Source organism: Varanus komodoensis, unplaced genomic scaffold (assembly GCF_004798865.1).
Source record: "Varanus komodoensis strain SLA01 unplaced genomic scaffold, ASM479886v1 scaffold2, whole genome shotgun sequence".
NCBI lineage: Eukaryota > Metazoa > Chordata > Lepidosauria > Squamata > Varanidae > Varanus > Varanus komodoensis.
Window position 1 is genome coordinate 49,402,362 of NW_025335568.1, and position 14,875 is coordinate 49,417,236.

At 41.4% G+C, this 14,875-nt stretch overlaps 1 protein-coding gene across 6 annotated transcripts in view; it reads left to right on the forward strand.

The window, feature by feature from the left end:
- The window catches only part of ICA1 (islet cell autoantigen 1), a 69,092-nt gene that overhangs the window by 38,003 nt on the left and 16,214 nt on the right, over positions 1–14,875 (forward strand). For 5 of the 6 annotated variants that reach the window (XM_044428850.1, XM_044428854.1, XM_044428853.1 and 2 more), the window contains exons 7-9: positions 3,779–3,904; positions 4,056–4,154; positions 13,403–13,500. In XM_044428850.1, coding sequence (XP_044284785.1) covers positions 3,779–3,904; positions 4,056–4,154; positions 13,403–13,500 — 323 coding nt within the window. Of the gene's footprint in view, positions 1–3,778; positions 3,905–4,055; positions 4,155–6,147; positions 6,176–13,402; positions 13,501–14,875 lie in introns of those variants that run through there. The other variant, XM_044428855.1, reaches the window with a different exon arrangement.

Sequence of the window (14,875 nt, forward strand, 5' to 3'; positions counted from 1 at the left end):
AGTTAAAATCTGAAGGTATAACTGTCCTGCCAGCCCGGCAGCTGCATGTTTTTCCACTAATTCAGTCAATATTTGTGTCAATTCCTGAGGAGAGGAAAAGAAATGAAAAGCAAACTATGTCTATGTTTAAGATTAATTTATACAGCAAAAATCAAGCAGATGGACCACATTATGTATGATCCCAACACAGTCCAAATGTGAAAGTGGCATTCTCTTCTAAAAAAAGAAATTCTGCCCAGCGGCTGCATTTCCTTCCTGTTTACTGTTCCATTCATGTCTTCTTTCTTGACTCATCTCTTTCCCCAAACTGATCCAGCTGTGATTCATTTTTATCACCGTTCTGCAGCTGGCCTATTACCTGTGCACATTATAGAAATGTAGTAGATTCTTAGCTAGTTTCACTTTACACCAGGGTTTTTCCTCTCTGTTGCAAAGTCTGAGCAGAAGTATTTTATAGAGAGTGCCATGAAGCCTTGTCAGATTTTGGGTTGGCATGGAAAACTTATAAGAGGGCCAGTGTGGTCCAGTGGTTAAGAGTACAGGACTGGGTCACAGGGGATTGGAGTTCTAGTCCCCCCTCAGCCAGGTGGGCCACTATGGGCCAGTCACAGACTGCCAGCCCAACCTACTTCGCAAGGTGGTTGTTGTGGGAATGAGATTAAGAGCAGGAGGAGAATGTTGTAAGCTGCTTTGAGTTCTTTAAAAAAGAGTAAGGGTGGGATATAAATCTAATGAATAAAAAATAAAAATGTGATACCAAAATACTTTAAATTATGCATTTATTTAATGGTTCCTCCATTAGAAATGGAAGTTGCTATCAAAGTGAGATAAGAGCTACACGGTGGCAAAATATTCTGATCATATGAGTGTCTTTTGAATACAGTGATGCTCTAAACCTTTCTAAAGCTCAAGACTGGAAATTATCTATCTGGATTTCAGAATTAGAAAAGGAAGTGCACAGACAAGAATCAGAAGAGAAAGAGGGAAGAAGTGCAGATATAACTGGTTACTAAATCTACCATGTCACTTCAGCATTGTGCTTAAATGAGCTCTATTTCAAAATTTATGGGTTTATTCCCATCCTTTTTCCTTCAAGGAACTCAAGGTGGCTTACATGCTTCTCCCCACTACAACCCTGTGAAGTAGGTTAGGCTGAGAGCCAGTAACTGACACAACGCTTTGTGGCTCAGTGGGGACCAGAACCTGGAATTCCTGGATCCCAGACCAACCGTTGAACAACTAGCTCTCATTCTCATTATCCGTACTGCTGCTGCTTGTTTTCTGTCAATGCAAGGTTTTTCGGGAACCGGCTCCTTCTGATATACTGTTCTGAATCCTGACCTTAATATCCCGTGTTGCCAGATTGGAGGCGTAAGGAAACTTGCTGTATCTCCTGAGTGCAGAATTGGATCTTTCCATTTTAATGCCACTTGATATGCGCTCTCCTTTTGCCTTGGCAGAACAAAACGTGTAGCAGTTGGTAGCACAGCAGTGCACGACGTATTGTAATAATCGGTATTGACACAAAAAGCATATGGTCTTAGGTTACATATTGGGTCAAGCAGATCTAATGTTGTTCATCCTTTTCCTGTTTATAAATTATCCACAGATTACCCTTAAAAGAGAAAATAGTGCCATTACATAGGCCAAGCGGCTTCTCTTAAGAAATAGCAATTCTAACAATAATAAACTAAGCTTGCTCAAATGAGCATTTGGGTGGCTATGGCCGTATGTTGTGAGATAGGGTTCTGGATTAGAGCACGTTGATTTGATCATGTTCTTCACTCAGACAAATACTCAAAAGTGCTTCTACGGTTAATGCCTGTTCAAAATGCGCAAGGCTGATACTTACTAAGCTGTCTGAGTAACGAATCCTGAGATGCATGAAACGTGGATGGAGCATATTTGTTTTGTTTGCCTGTTTGTTTTACAGTTATTAAATCACTCACACGTTTAGGCAATCCATTTTGAAAATGAAATCGTAGGGCACAGATTCTTGTGCATTCTTACAGGGGATGGGAGTAGGATGGATTGCTTACACAGACTGGGGGGGGTGCTCTACCTCCTAGTGCATTTTTAAGTCCACAGTGGTTGATAAAATTGCATGTAACTAAGTTCTTTTAAAGGACATGGAGGTTATAGCTGAATCATACATTTGCATTTTAAGGAAACTTCATGCATCCAAATTGAAATGGTAAAATACATGGGTGTTCCTGTAATAATGATCAGTGTAGAATTATGTCTGCTCTCCCCCACCCCAATCGCTGTTGTTACCTGGGTTATGGAGGAAACCCTACCATTGGATTTTCATGCTCAGTTCATGCAGTGGGTTACACATGGGTTGTGCTCCTTTAAACAAGGAATCACTTTTGCCCAAGTTAAAAAGTATGAATTGGTTCTTACTTGGCGAAGAGATAGCTATAGTGTATGTAAAAAGTGAAGACAGTATGAGGAAGGGGAACAGACATTATGGGAGCAGGCAGCAGGTCCTCTTAACACACTAAGTACCGTTATGCCAGAGGGTTTTTTTTTTTTTTTTTTTTTGGAAGAAAGAAGAAAGGGACAGGAACTAGCATAGATTTTCATATTGGCAAGACTGTTGGGAGTGATGGTTTGACCACTCCAGGCCCAATATCAAGATCACCAAAGCCCAGGAGTGTCTACAGGAGGAAAGCTGCTTAGATGAGGTTCCTGGGCAATGTATCAGAATTAGTTCTGTTGAACTGAATGCAGTCTAAGAGAGGGTGTGTCACCTAAGAAACAGGACTGGAATGCCTTAATGAAAGAACTTCCCTATGCAGGGCAAGTTGGGTGGTCCTTACCTATGCAGACAATGTCTGGCCCTCCAGAACAGTGCATCTGGTGTGAGTAGGAGGATTGCCATGGGACCAAAGCTACTGCTGCAGTGGTGGATTGTGCCCAGCATTATGGCATCACGGGAAAGGCATGGGAGATTGGAAGCAAGACAGGAGACTCAAAGAAGAGTAGGTTAAAATTGGCCACAACACTATGTGTTTATAGTTTTAATAAGTTACGGCACTGGGCAACTCAACTGCTAGTTGGAACCATCACCCATCCCCATGCTGGGATGAATTAAATGGAAGGTGGCAGGAATTTTGGACCTACTGTGACACAGACCACTCTTTGAACCCCTTCCTGTGCCCTGTTGTGGGGTGAGTATGGTAGACCTCTTGTTGGACCTTGAAGTTATAGCCCCAAATGGGAATCCCCCTTCTGCAGAGCAGGGAGCCTACCCTCAGGTTATCCCCAAATCTAGTCCAGTGCCTCACCCACCACAAAACTGCAACAAGAAAACTAACTGAAATGAGACAATGTTAACTGATTTTGCAGTCCGGTCATTTATTGTAACTTTCCCTTATTGGCAGGTGTTTGAGAGACAGCACCTAAGTGTTTAACAGCTGTGGTGCTATGCAGTGTTTCCCTGGCACAGGAGAAACAATGAAGTGTTTTGACTGGTATGCATGCAGTCTGTCTTTTTGAGCATAAAAGAATGAGAGCAAGAGAGGGAGTTGCTTGGTGCTGCAGTGTTTTCTTACCTTTGATGAATAATATTTGTTCCCCAGTACTTCTTCCTGGAAACATCTCTGAGAACTAACAAATTGAAGGGTGGCCTATAAATTAAGTAAACAGAACAAATAGTGACACGAATGCCTTATACTAGTCATGTATAGGTACAAATTATAATTGAACAGTCCTTTGGAAATGAGAGACAGGCTAAAGTGTGAGTGTTTTCTCAAGGAGTTCTTATTATCAATAGGTCCAAGCACAAGTCCGACATGCAAAACTCAACTTTGACAAACTGAAAACAGATGTCTGTCAGAAAGTGGATCTTCTTGGAGCAAGTAGATGCAATCTTCTCTCTCATGTGCTGACAACATACCAGGTATCAAAAAAGAAAGTCCATGAAATGCAGGATTTCTGTTTAGTAATAATAGCCTTGTAGCTTTGCATGGTGGTGCCATCCAGTTTTCTTAGCCATCTTAGATATTTGTTAGGATGTGAATTACGCATTCAGAAATTTCTTTCTGTTACAGACAACCCTTCTTCATTTTTGGGAAAAAACATCTCATACCATGGCAGCTATCCATGAAAGTTTCAAGGGTTATCAGCCATATGAATTCACAATGTTGAAGGTAAGGAATCTATAGCTGTCTGTGTACAGTGAGTTGGATGAATGACAGAGGGAGACCAAGAATCCTGATTGTAGAACATCACTACACTTCGAAGATGTAATCAGTAGCCGTAGTTTACAAATGTTGCTGTTACTCTTTTGGCATAATTTTCACACTTGTGGACTTCCAGTCCTGAAATATCTGAAAGATGCATGCTACTCGTGAAACAACCATACATACATTACCATTGTGTTATAAGAGCTGGCCACGTGAAGAATTTCATTTTATGGTGGCAATGAATTTCAGAGGTAGTCTATGGCTGGACCCAAGCCTGCTTATCCCAGTAAATTTTAAGCTCTTGAAGTGCTAACCTGAATAGGACAACTATTACATAATAATATTGGAAAGAGGGATATAAAGAACACATCAATATTTTCTTTAAACAGCTTCTTCAAGAGTGATTTTGATATGATAAGACTTTCACTACTAAAATATCTGTTACCCAGGTCAAACAGAGTACAACCCTATGTAGGTTTAGACAAAAAAAAAGTCATACAAAAAACACATTATTATTATTATTACATTTTTATACTGCCCATAGCCAAAGCTCTCTAGGCAGTTGACAGCAATAATCATAGAATCATACACTCAAGTCACCCATCCCATTTCTGCCCAGGCCTGACCCTGCTTAGCTTCCAAGATTAGGCAGGATCAGGCACTTCAGGCTACATGGGGGAGGGTTGGGGGGGCGGTTTCTGTCTAAGCAAACAAAGGATTGCCGCCTTACCTAACTTGGGCTCAGTCGCTTGACACTGTCAAATGCCCCATTTTATACTGATGACTTGTCTGCAGCCTACACCACTTTGCCACTCACATTCACCACTAGTCATTTCTAGCTTGTTATCGGTGCATCCAATTTCTGGGTCAAAGTAAACAGGATGCTCAATGGGTCATTCAGAAATGGCATCAGCTATACTTGTTCACATGATAGCAGGTGCCCAGAGGATTTTCATTGCGACCTCAATCTGCAGAGTAGGCAGGCATCGCTGTTCCTTCCCCAGCTTCAGATAAGCCAGAGGTACCTAGTTTGGGCAAAACAGGGAATTCTGGATTAATTGAAACCAGCCATGAAATGCCACATTTGGAAAGTGAGACAAGAGGCAAAGCAGAAGTATTCAAGCTGGACACTCACACTTAGATTTACAAATGATGGATTCTGAAACCTGAACTGGGCCAGTCAGCTCTTTCTCCTGTCTGTCTGTCTGTCTGTCTGTCTGTCTGTCTGTTGAAAAGTAGCTGCAAAATAGGAAGCTTCAGACTGAAGAGGGGGAATAGCAAGAGGAGCAGCTGTTTAAATTTTTCTCTTCCAACCATTTTTCCACTTGAAATTCCAATTCCATCTGGAAACCCCCAGATGCTTTTTAAAATATCTAATAGCAGGAACGGAGTTCCAAGTCCGTTGCAGCAAGTGTGTGCATTTAGTTATGGAACTTAAAGTCTACTCTTGGAAGAATTGATTTAAGATGTTGTCCAGCGCTTCCAGCTTCACCCTGAATTTCATTGCTAAGGAGATTTTTGTATTTAGATCTCAACTACCCAGGCTTATAGCATCTACACCATACTGATATTAATGTAATTTATGCCTGTTCTGCAAAAGTATATGCGATTTTCTTCTCTACTATCAAAAGAGAGCTTATAAAAATCCAGCTTTTGGAATGCATTCCCCTCTCCTCTTAGTGCAAAGCAACCATGTTTCTAGTTGTGATGCATAATTACTTCCATAGACCATATTGCAAGAATCTAAATTAAGCAAGTGTGTGTGATTTACAGCATCTGAATTCAGCCTGGTGAGCTGTAGGCCTTTTTATGATCAGTAAGTTTAGTTTCAGTGTTCTGCTTTAGTTAACAGTATCATTATGAACCCAGTGTTTTTATGAATGTGTTCTAAAGGCTTGCCTCCAGAAAGAGATTCTCTGCTCTTGGGATTATATGTGGAAACAGTACATTGTTTTAGGAAGGTTTTTTAAAAGACCAAACTCTGGTAATGAACAATCTGATAAAATTTGTTTTCTTTACTTCAGGGTATGTTGTGGAAGTACTATAATTGCAGCTGTGTTTCCTGATCGCTGAATTTGCATTTGAGAGACTATCTTAATAGACAAACAAGCCCAAAAATTCTGTTGAGCGAAAGATGATTTTGCATGATGTTACCAAGTTCTTGAGAACACTAAATTCCTCTTGCCTTTTTTGTTTTAAGGATTAGCATTTTGAACGTGGAAAAATATATGAAAGAAAAAATGACACACCTTTCATGTTGTACAATTAAAATGGTATATTTCTTTTAATCAATATTGGCCCAAGTGGTAGCAGGAGAAGAGGACAGGGACAAATGGGGGTTCAGATAGAGGAGGAAGGAAATGGAGACACAGATAAATCACAGCAACCCAATTCATTGCTCTTGTGGCAGGGCTCCAAGGTGCCAGTCTTTTTCACAGTGGTCAGTATTAATATACCACTATTTTATATTCAACTTTTTTCATTTCCTGAAAGATAATTTTGTTTCTCCCTTAGAGTGTAAGTAAGGGTTGTAGGTAAGGAGTTATAGGTCTTTTTTTCTGTCTGCACACTTGCTTTCTCCCCGTTTTCAGTTGCAAAAACTGCCACCAGGTGCCCCTTGCTGCCTCCGTTCTTTCAGTTTTTCCTCTCTTTGTTAAACCCATGAAGTTTTTAGTCCAGGGCTGCAAACCTTCAAGCTCAGAAACTGGATTTGGCCTGCCTTGGACCCCAAGCCATGGGAATAAAAATACACTGAAAAAAAAAAATACTATTTCCTCCTTCCTCAGGGCAAGGACCTTGCATTTTGTTTAAGTCAAACTGTGAAGTGCAGTGTGCATGGACCACACTGAACTAAAATTATAGTAATATTGGCATCATCACACCAGAACAGGATAGAAGAAAACCAGAAGCAAAGGTGCCCCCTTCCCACTTACAAGCGAAGGTGCCCAGTTGGCTGGTCTTCCTCCCTCTGTGTGGCACGTTAGCTAACTCCTGAGAGATCCGGCTGTCCTCTTCTTCTCCCGCCTCCCACATTTGCAGCAGACTGGCTCCCCTCAGCAGATTGGCAGAAGCAGTGCATGGGAACGGACTGCCATTCAGTGTGGCTGACAAGACAGCTGCTGTTACAACTTCGGGTGCTGTTGTGGAGGTTAATTTCCTCCACTGTTCTAAATCCTGGTGGAAAGAGAAAGAAAGGACACATGATCAGGTAACCCCAAGTCATGTGCTACATTCTTCTTAGCTCGTGGTTCAGTGCATGTATGTCTCTGCAAATGTTTTATTCCAAGAAGCTCGGTGTACTTTCTTCTTGCCCAGACTTATATGCATTCCATGGAAGTAAGTCCTACTTCGTTTGTTGGGGCTTATTGCATAGAGTGGCTAATTCAGTCATCCTTACTTGAAAGTAAATTGAACTTACTCTGATTCAGTGTACAAAGGACCACATTCCCAAGCAAACAGCACCATGTGACAAAAACTTTGTAAGCAGAGGCATTAGAGATGCACAAATGATTGTCATTCTGCTAGGACTTCACTGGCAGGCAGTCTTATCTGGCAGGTTAGTGCTTTAAGGAAGAGGGAAGGGTGGAGAGGCTGGGCAGATAGTGATCTTTTGTCTCTCAGGCCACATAGAGTTTTCCATCAGCATTACCAAGTTCTTTCAGCTGGATCAAGCTTCCCTCAGTAATCCAGGGGGAGTGTCAGACAGCAAAGGTAGCAGCCGAAGCTAGGAGAGGTGGGAAGGCTGTACACACAACTGACACACACACACTCCAGGTTGCAGCAGGAGCGAGAGAATCGCAGATTGCTGGCAGACCTCGCTGGCAGCAGCTGTAAACCTCCCTTTTTCAATCCTGCCTCTCACCCCACTCTCTGTTTTGTTTTTACATCCAGCATGCTTCTCTTTTGCCCGCCATCTGGAAATCCAGGACCTTGCACCCACCCCACCCAGATTTGGGCTACTTGAACCTTGGCCAGGTTCCTTCTTTAAAAAAAAAACAACCCACTTCCTTTACAGTGTGTCACCACACTGAGAAAAAAAAAGAAAATCCACACTCTTCTGAGAAAAGGAGGACAGGAGAAAAGGAACCATTTTAGTACAGAAAGAGGACAAAACCTTCAGGGAACCTTTTCATGGGTGCATACACAGAAGAACTGGGCTATCCTTTCAAAAGCAAAAATGAGAGCTGAAAAGTGGGGGATGAAATGAATTATGCCTGAAGATCTGACTATTTCTGAACTCACTCCTAAGCCCTAGTACACAACCTGTTTCTTGCTGTCAGGTTGCTTCTTCCGATCCAGGACAGGCTGTAGGAGAGAGATCCTCCCCTCCAGCATGTCGGATCATGGACGGGAAGGAGGAGAAAGAGACTGGGACAACCACGTTCAGCAAGTCCTGAGCGATGAGCAAAAGAGGAGCAAGCCCCCCCCCCCCTTTCATCAGCTGGCACTCTGCTTCTCTCAAGAGCTGGGCAGCTGGCGTGCAGGAGGACCCAGCTCAACAGCTAATATAAGTGGGGCAAAGGAAGCAGTGGGCCGGCTGCGAAGTGGCAGCTGCTCTGAGACCCCCGGCCACAGTGCAGGTGGGACTGCAGGGCAGCAGTGGATGGGCCGCCGCCGCCGCCTTCCATCCCTGCCAACGTGCTGCTTGAAGGAAGCACTTCATTCTGCTTCATGAGAGGGCTGGCTCTGCAGTGGGCCTCAGCATTTCTCACCAAAAAAAAAAAAAAAAAAGACAAATGGGATTTTAGGGGTTTTATCTGGCATCTGTTTCTTTGCAAATTGCATTATATGGTTGCTGTATATGCTTGCAAGAAACTGGTAGAAGTCAATTTCTAGTTTTAACGCAGGTTGATTAGACACAGTGGCAGATACAAACCTTGGAGATAAATTATTGCCTTTATGATTACATCACCAATGCCTATCTGATTTTTCAAAACTGCTTTCATGTGCTCTGCATTTTCCAATAATTTTCACCAGAAGTCATATCCTTCCTATTATTCAATTTTGATTTTTTTTTTATTTATGAGGGTCTTGTTCTTCTTTTCAATGGCAGAAAGAAAAAAAGAAAATCATACAACATCCTAGCAGAATTCTACTAAAATTGTTTAGCTTACTCATTTTAATTTGCTGTTTGGCATTTAAAATCTGTTTAATTCCAGCCTTAGTTCTTGTACTGTATTAACTTCTTAATGCAGAAAGCCCGCTCTCTTGCATTGTGAGCTTGCTGGGTACTTTTTCATTTAGTTGAGGAGTCCCTTTTATTTCTGCAATCAGATAGGTACATACATTTTCAGTTAAATTTATCTTTTTATTTTCCCAATGTTTTAAGACCTGTTTTAATTGGGGTTTTATTATTAGTTAAATTTTAGGACACTGTGGGGTTTTTTAAATTGCATTTTGTATTGTTAAACTGTCCCAAGACTTGGGTAATGGGACAGTTTACAAGAGTTTTAAATAAATGAATCCATGATGTACACACTGCAGCCTGGGGGCTGCATGCTACCTCCCCTCCCAACACACACACCGAGGGCTTTAGTGTTCACTCCTGAATTCCTTCCACAGGCACAAGAATCCCAAAACATTGTGTGCCCCTGACTAAGGCGGCTTAAAGTTTATAATAATAATAAAAAAAAAAGTATAGCTGCAGTAGCGCTTTTTCAGATTAACTGAATTTTAACATAGCACAGGCATTCATTTCATTGAAACCTCCTTTCAGATGCAAAATTGGAATGATGGCAGAAAGTCCTTGTTTACCTTCAGAAAGCCCAGGGTTTGGATGGATGCTTAAGAGTATTAGACTATGAAAGGTCCCAGGTAGGTCAGGGGAAATCCCTGTTCAAAACCGTGGAAAACCACTGCCCATCCATGTGGGCTCCCAATGGGATGCTCTTGCTGTGATGCAAATGCCAGACGAGAGAGTCGCAGGGCCCTTTTAACGTATGAAAACTTGTCCCATTACTGTGCAGAGCTCTTCAGCACACATGGAACAACTCTCTTCTGTTAAGATTGCCATAAAGGAGGCACATTTTGCAGTAGATACATCTTATCAATAGACACCCACATGCTGCCACTGTTGACAGCCAGTGTGGTGTTGTGGTGAGAGACTCTGGAGATCTGCTATCTTAACATTTCATAAGATTGGTGGATAACGTAAGAAGAAAATAACAGTACTTGTTTATACTAATCGTAACTTGCCCTTGCAGAAATCATTTCTCTTCCTGCATGGCAGGATGACTGCACAACAAATGCACCTGATGCTATTTAGGAAAAATGTGGCAGCAAAAGAAGCAATAATTACATAGTATATAGTCAGGGCATGTGTTGTAGCCATGGCTTCCTCCAGGTAATAAGTAATCAGGCACCTTGATCCAGGGGTTCCTTTTGCATGAGGCTGTTCCACTGTGAACTACGAAGTCTGAACTGGAATCAGAGTGTTTGTAACTGGGTGCCGCACCCAGGTTCCAGTTTACAGAGGTTGAGAACTAGCTCAAGCTTTTTCTTCACTTCTAAAACTGGTTTGGCTGGACACTGCTGGAACTAAAGCTGCTAAGAAACTCTGAAAGCAAAATCTTGAACATGGCTGTGTTTGGCTCGTTTGACTTCTTGTTATACAGTAGATAAACAATACTTCTGTTGTAATCATGGCTGTTACCTGAAGATTTCTGTGCATCTCAAATCCTCCTGTAATACAGTTGCTTCTTTATAATCCTGTTCTGGAGGAGGAGTGATGGGTAGCAGTCCCTGGTTTGCAAGCACTTGACAGTTCAGCATTGCTGAAGCTAAACAGGTGTAGATGGACCTGGTCAGTTTCATGGATGGAGACCATGGATGGAGACCATTGTGAACCCATCTGAGAACAGAATATATATTTTAAAAATTATTAGTTTATATTGTTTTCAGAGCCAAGGTCTTGTAAGTGGCTGGAAATGACTACAACTTGCAAGCCATTTATTTACTAGCCATCTGAACTTACCCTAGTAGTCATACAGTGCATAAAGTAAAAGAATTACCAAGCCCATAAAGCTGCTGGAATTTCTCAGCCTCTTCAAGTGTCTGGGGTAGAAGTTATTTACAAGAGTGAAGCATAAATTCATAAATACATTGTTAAAAACCAGTCCTGTGTGATAATTCAATCTAACTTTGAAGCTTAAATGTAGATTCTGCTCTTTAATAGGAATTTTGGCACTGCAGCTTTTGAACATTTACCTGTTTGGGGAATAGATGCATCTCCTGGGCTTCTGATCCATGTAAATATTTATAGAAAAACGTATTGTGATGGAGAAAAATGAAACTGCATATTTGTTAAATAAAAGTGCCTAAAATTGCCAAAGGTAACATAAGTACAAACAGATGTTTTCCGCTAAAGAAAGATCAAAATTATATTGGCAGAACTTCGCAACGCCTCCACTAGTGAATCCGTCTGCTTAGCTCTGGAGGCACACGGGAGCTAAGTTAGATAAGAGGGAATATTTTCCACTTGGCACCATGTCTGAAATTAAAAACCATGTAGCAGATAATGTGAGAATGCATGAAGAAAACCTGATTGTGCTCCACTTTGTTTATACTCTAATATTTCATAAGATCGGTAGATAAAGTCAGAAGAAGAATGCTTGTTTATACTAATCATGACTTGTCCTTGCAGAAAACATTTTTCTTCCTACATGGCAGGATCACAACAATTAAACCAGCATTATAAAAGTGCTATTAGAAGAAACCTTTCGTTAAAGAGTGCTGCCCATTTCCCTTGTGTGAGAATGGAGAATGCGGAGCAGCAGATGAACCTAAACATAGAAGTCGGTTCTGTAAACAGAAAACAAAAAACACATTTTTAGACAGCTGAAAAATAAAACATTAGGCACAGTATCCAACACTGCAGCTCTATCTCTACTGGTTCCTTTGCATATTTGGGATTACCGGGCATTGGCACTTCCACAAGGAATCCTGGACTTGAGCAGAAATACTCATTTTCTGAGTGGGTCTGGTCAACAGAGCTTCGCTCACAGGTCCGGAAACCAGTGATTCTGCTTATTTTTGACCACTTCAGGAACTGCTAGGTTCTTACTGTACTTGGAGCATAACAGTAAGGTTAACAGTGTGAAGCTTTCTTCAGCATTGCTTTCTGCTTGGTTTTATAAACCCCAAATGTTACACAGAGGCACTTCCAAAATGGTACCTGTGTTATTCTGTTGCAGCAAAGCATGATTTATTATGTTTAATTTATTTTTAATACACACATTAATTGTATTATGTTATTTACTGCCCAATAATATTTTTTTCTCTGGAAGGCTTTCAGCGTAAAATAAATTAAAAGTATAATATCAAGGAAGGAAAACAATCTGAGCCACAACAATTTCCAGACCGAATAAAACCAAAGTCTAACAAATATATACTGCATACAGTAGTTCAGAGCATTGAGACAGAGGTTTTTTTTTTTTAAGTTGTGCCAAAATTACCCTAAAATAGGCCTTTTGGGGAAGGCATTCTGCAAAAGGGTACCACTGCTGACTTGGCCCCCTTTTTGATAGCCAGCCAACTGCTTCACGTAATGAAGGCACACAGAGCAGGTCCTCTGAAGAGTTCAGTGTGCAGGTATGGCACGGACTATTGCAATCTTTTGGGGACCCTTGACCCAAGCCATTAGAAGTGTTAAAAGTGTTGTTAGCCTTTGAATTGGGCTTGGAAATGGACAGAGAGCCATTGCAGACAACAAAGCACCGTTGTGATCTGATCGTCACACACTGGAGTAGCTCAAGGAAAAGACGTGGTGGCTTCTTAAGAGACGTCCTTCAATTCCTTCAGTAGGACCAGAACCGGTTACGTGTGCATTACAGTATTTTGGAAGAACATGTGGCAGCTGGTGACATCTGCCTAGAGTTATTGGGCAGATTAGAACTGCACTAAACCAATAAATAATAATGAAAATTAGAGATCACAGCCCACTTGCAAATTGCTGTGACAGTAAAAGAAAATGTATAGCATGATCTGCCTTTTTTCCCATTCTGTTTCCTCTGCAGTTGTTACTCAGGGAATTTTTATCTGCTGACCTCTTTGCTTTAGGAATTCTCTTTTCTTCCTATTTACATTGAAGTAGCTTCCAGCTGTGTGAGGCTTCTGCTTTATGCAACTTTAGTAAGTCACAACATGGACGTTTTTCAGGGTTCCTTATTGACTTTGCATGCTCTTTTTTGTGTATGTATTGGCGGATGACCTAGAGCTTACAAGAACCTGTAAATAAACTGATGGAGAGTGAAGAAAAGGAGGCAGAACTGCAGCTAGAGAACACCAAATTGGGAGATGAGCAGCAGAGCCAGTAAGTCATACATTATGCATCTGTTGGAATAAAATAACACTGGCCAGCAGTGGCTTTCAGAGTCAATTTAGCTTTGCAGTAAATGCAGTAAACAAGCAGGCTGCTGATTATCTGAGAGTCAATGTGCAGAACTTGAGTCAGTATTTTCTAGCTTCGTTTTTCAGCTGATACCAAGCGCTACTCAGGAAATCAATGTGCAGAACCTTGCATTTGGACTAAAAGATCATGAACTGTCAAGAATGGATTTTCCCTGTTAACGGCAAAGTCGTATGAGCATCCAAAACAGAAGTGATGAACAGTACATAAGAAGAGGTAGAAGTTTCCCTGAGAGCCACATTTGTAAATTTCCACTGAGCCAGGAATTCTCCTGTTACCTTAAACCATGGCTGGGCCAAATGGAAGGACCTTCCTTGTCCCACTCCACTCCGCAACCTTTTTGCCTCTTTAATTGCCTCTCTCTTCCTTTCCTATATCTTTCTTCTTCACAGAAGAAAACAGCTGACAAATAGGCTGCTAGCATGCAAAGGCACACTATGTTTTGCCTTCCAGCTTTGGTTGCATTGTTTCTCCATAGATGTTTCTCTGCATAGGAAATTGCATTGCATTGCATTGCATTATGTAAGAAATTACATTACCTTGTATGCTGTACTTGGGGTGAGTCTGAATGCTGCTGTCTCACTTGTTCATTTTGCTTTTCTTCACTGGTATTTTGTGGATCACTGAAGCAATCAACATTTTAAGTAGATTAGAGGGGACAAATACGCCTCTTCCCCCTCCATGCCTTGTTTCCCTGCCTCAGCTTTCCACTTACACACAGGAGCTGGAACCCATCCATTACTCACTTTGAGCACTGATTAGCTTGTGTAATCTATACAGGACTTGGCAAGTGATCCAGTAAACCAGCAAGTCATCTGTAAGAGTATATCCTGAGAACAGAGATGAGTGAGATTTTAGTTACTATACAGATAGGCTGTATCTTACTCTTTGGTAGTCTGGCTGATCAGGACATAAAGCAAAAGGGAGAAAGAGATCCCTCTTCTCTGGAAACACTCAGGAAGAGATGAGGAGACGTGCATTGCTGGAATCCTATTGCCAGCTGTTGTTTTGGATGGGAAGACCAGATGTTAATGTGTTGGAGAACAGCTTTCAGTACGATCATTGGATCTGCTTTGGTTACCTTTTTTTACCCTACAAATCCCAGAGGAATGTTTTTTGTTCCTAGAAAAACTTGAAAAAAGCAACAGGCAGATCTAAATTTTTTTAAAAGCCATTCTAAGCTTGCACATGTACAGAGACCTGAAATAGCATGTTGGTTGGGATTCTTACATGGCCATTTGCATCTCTTCACTTGTTCGGTGCCAATAGAAGCAGGTCA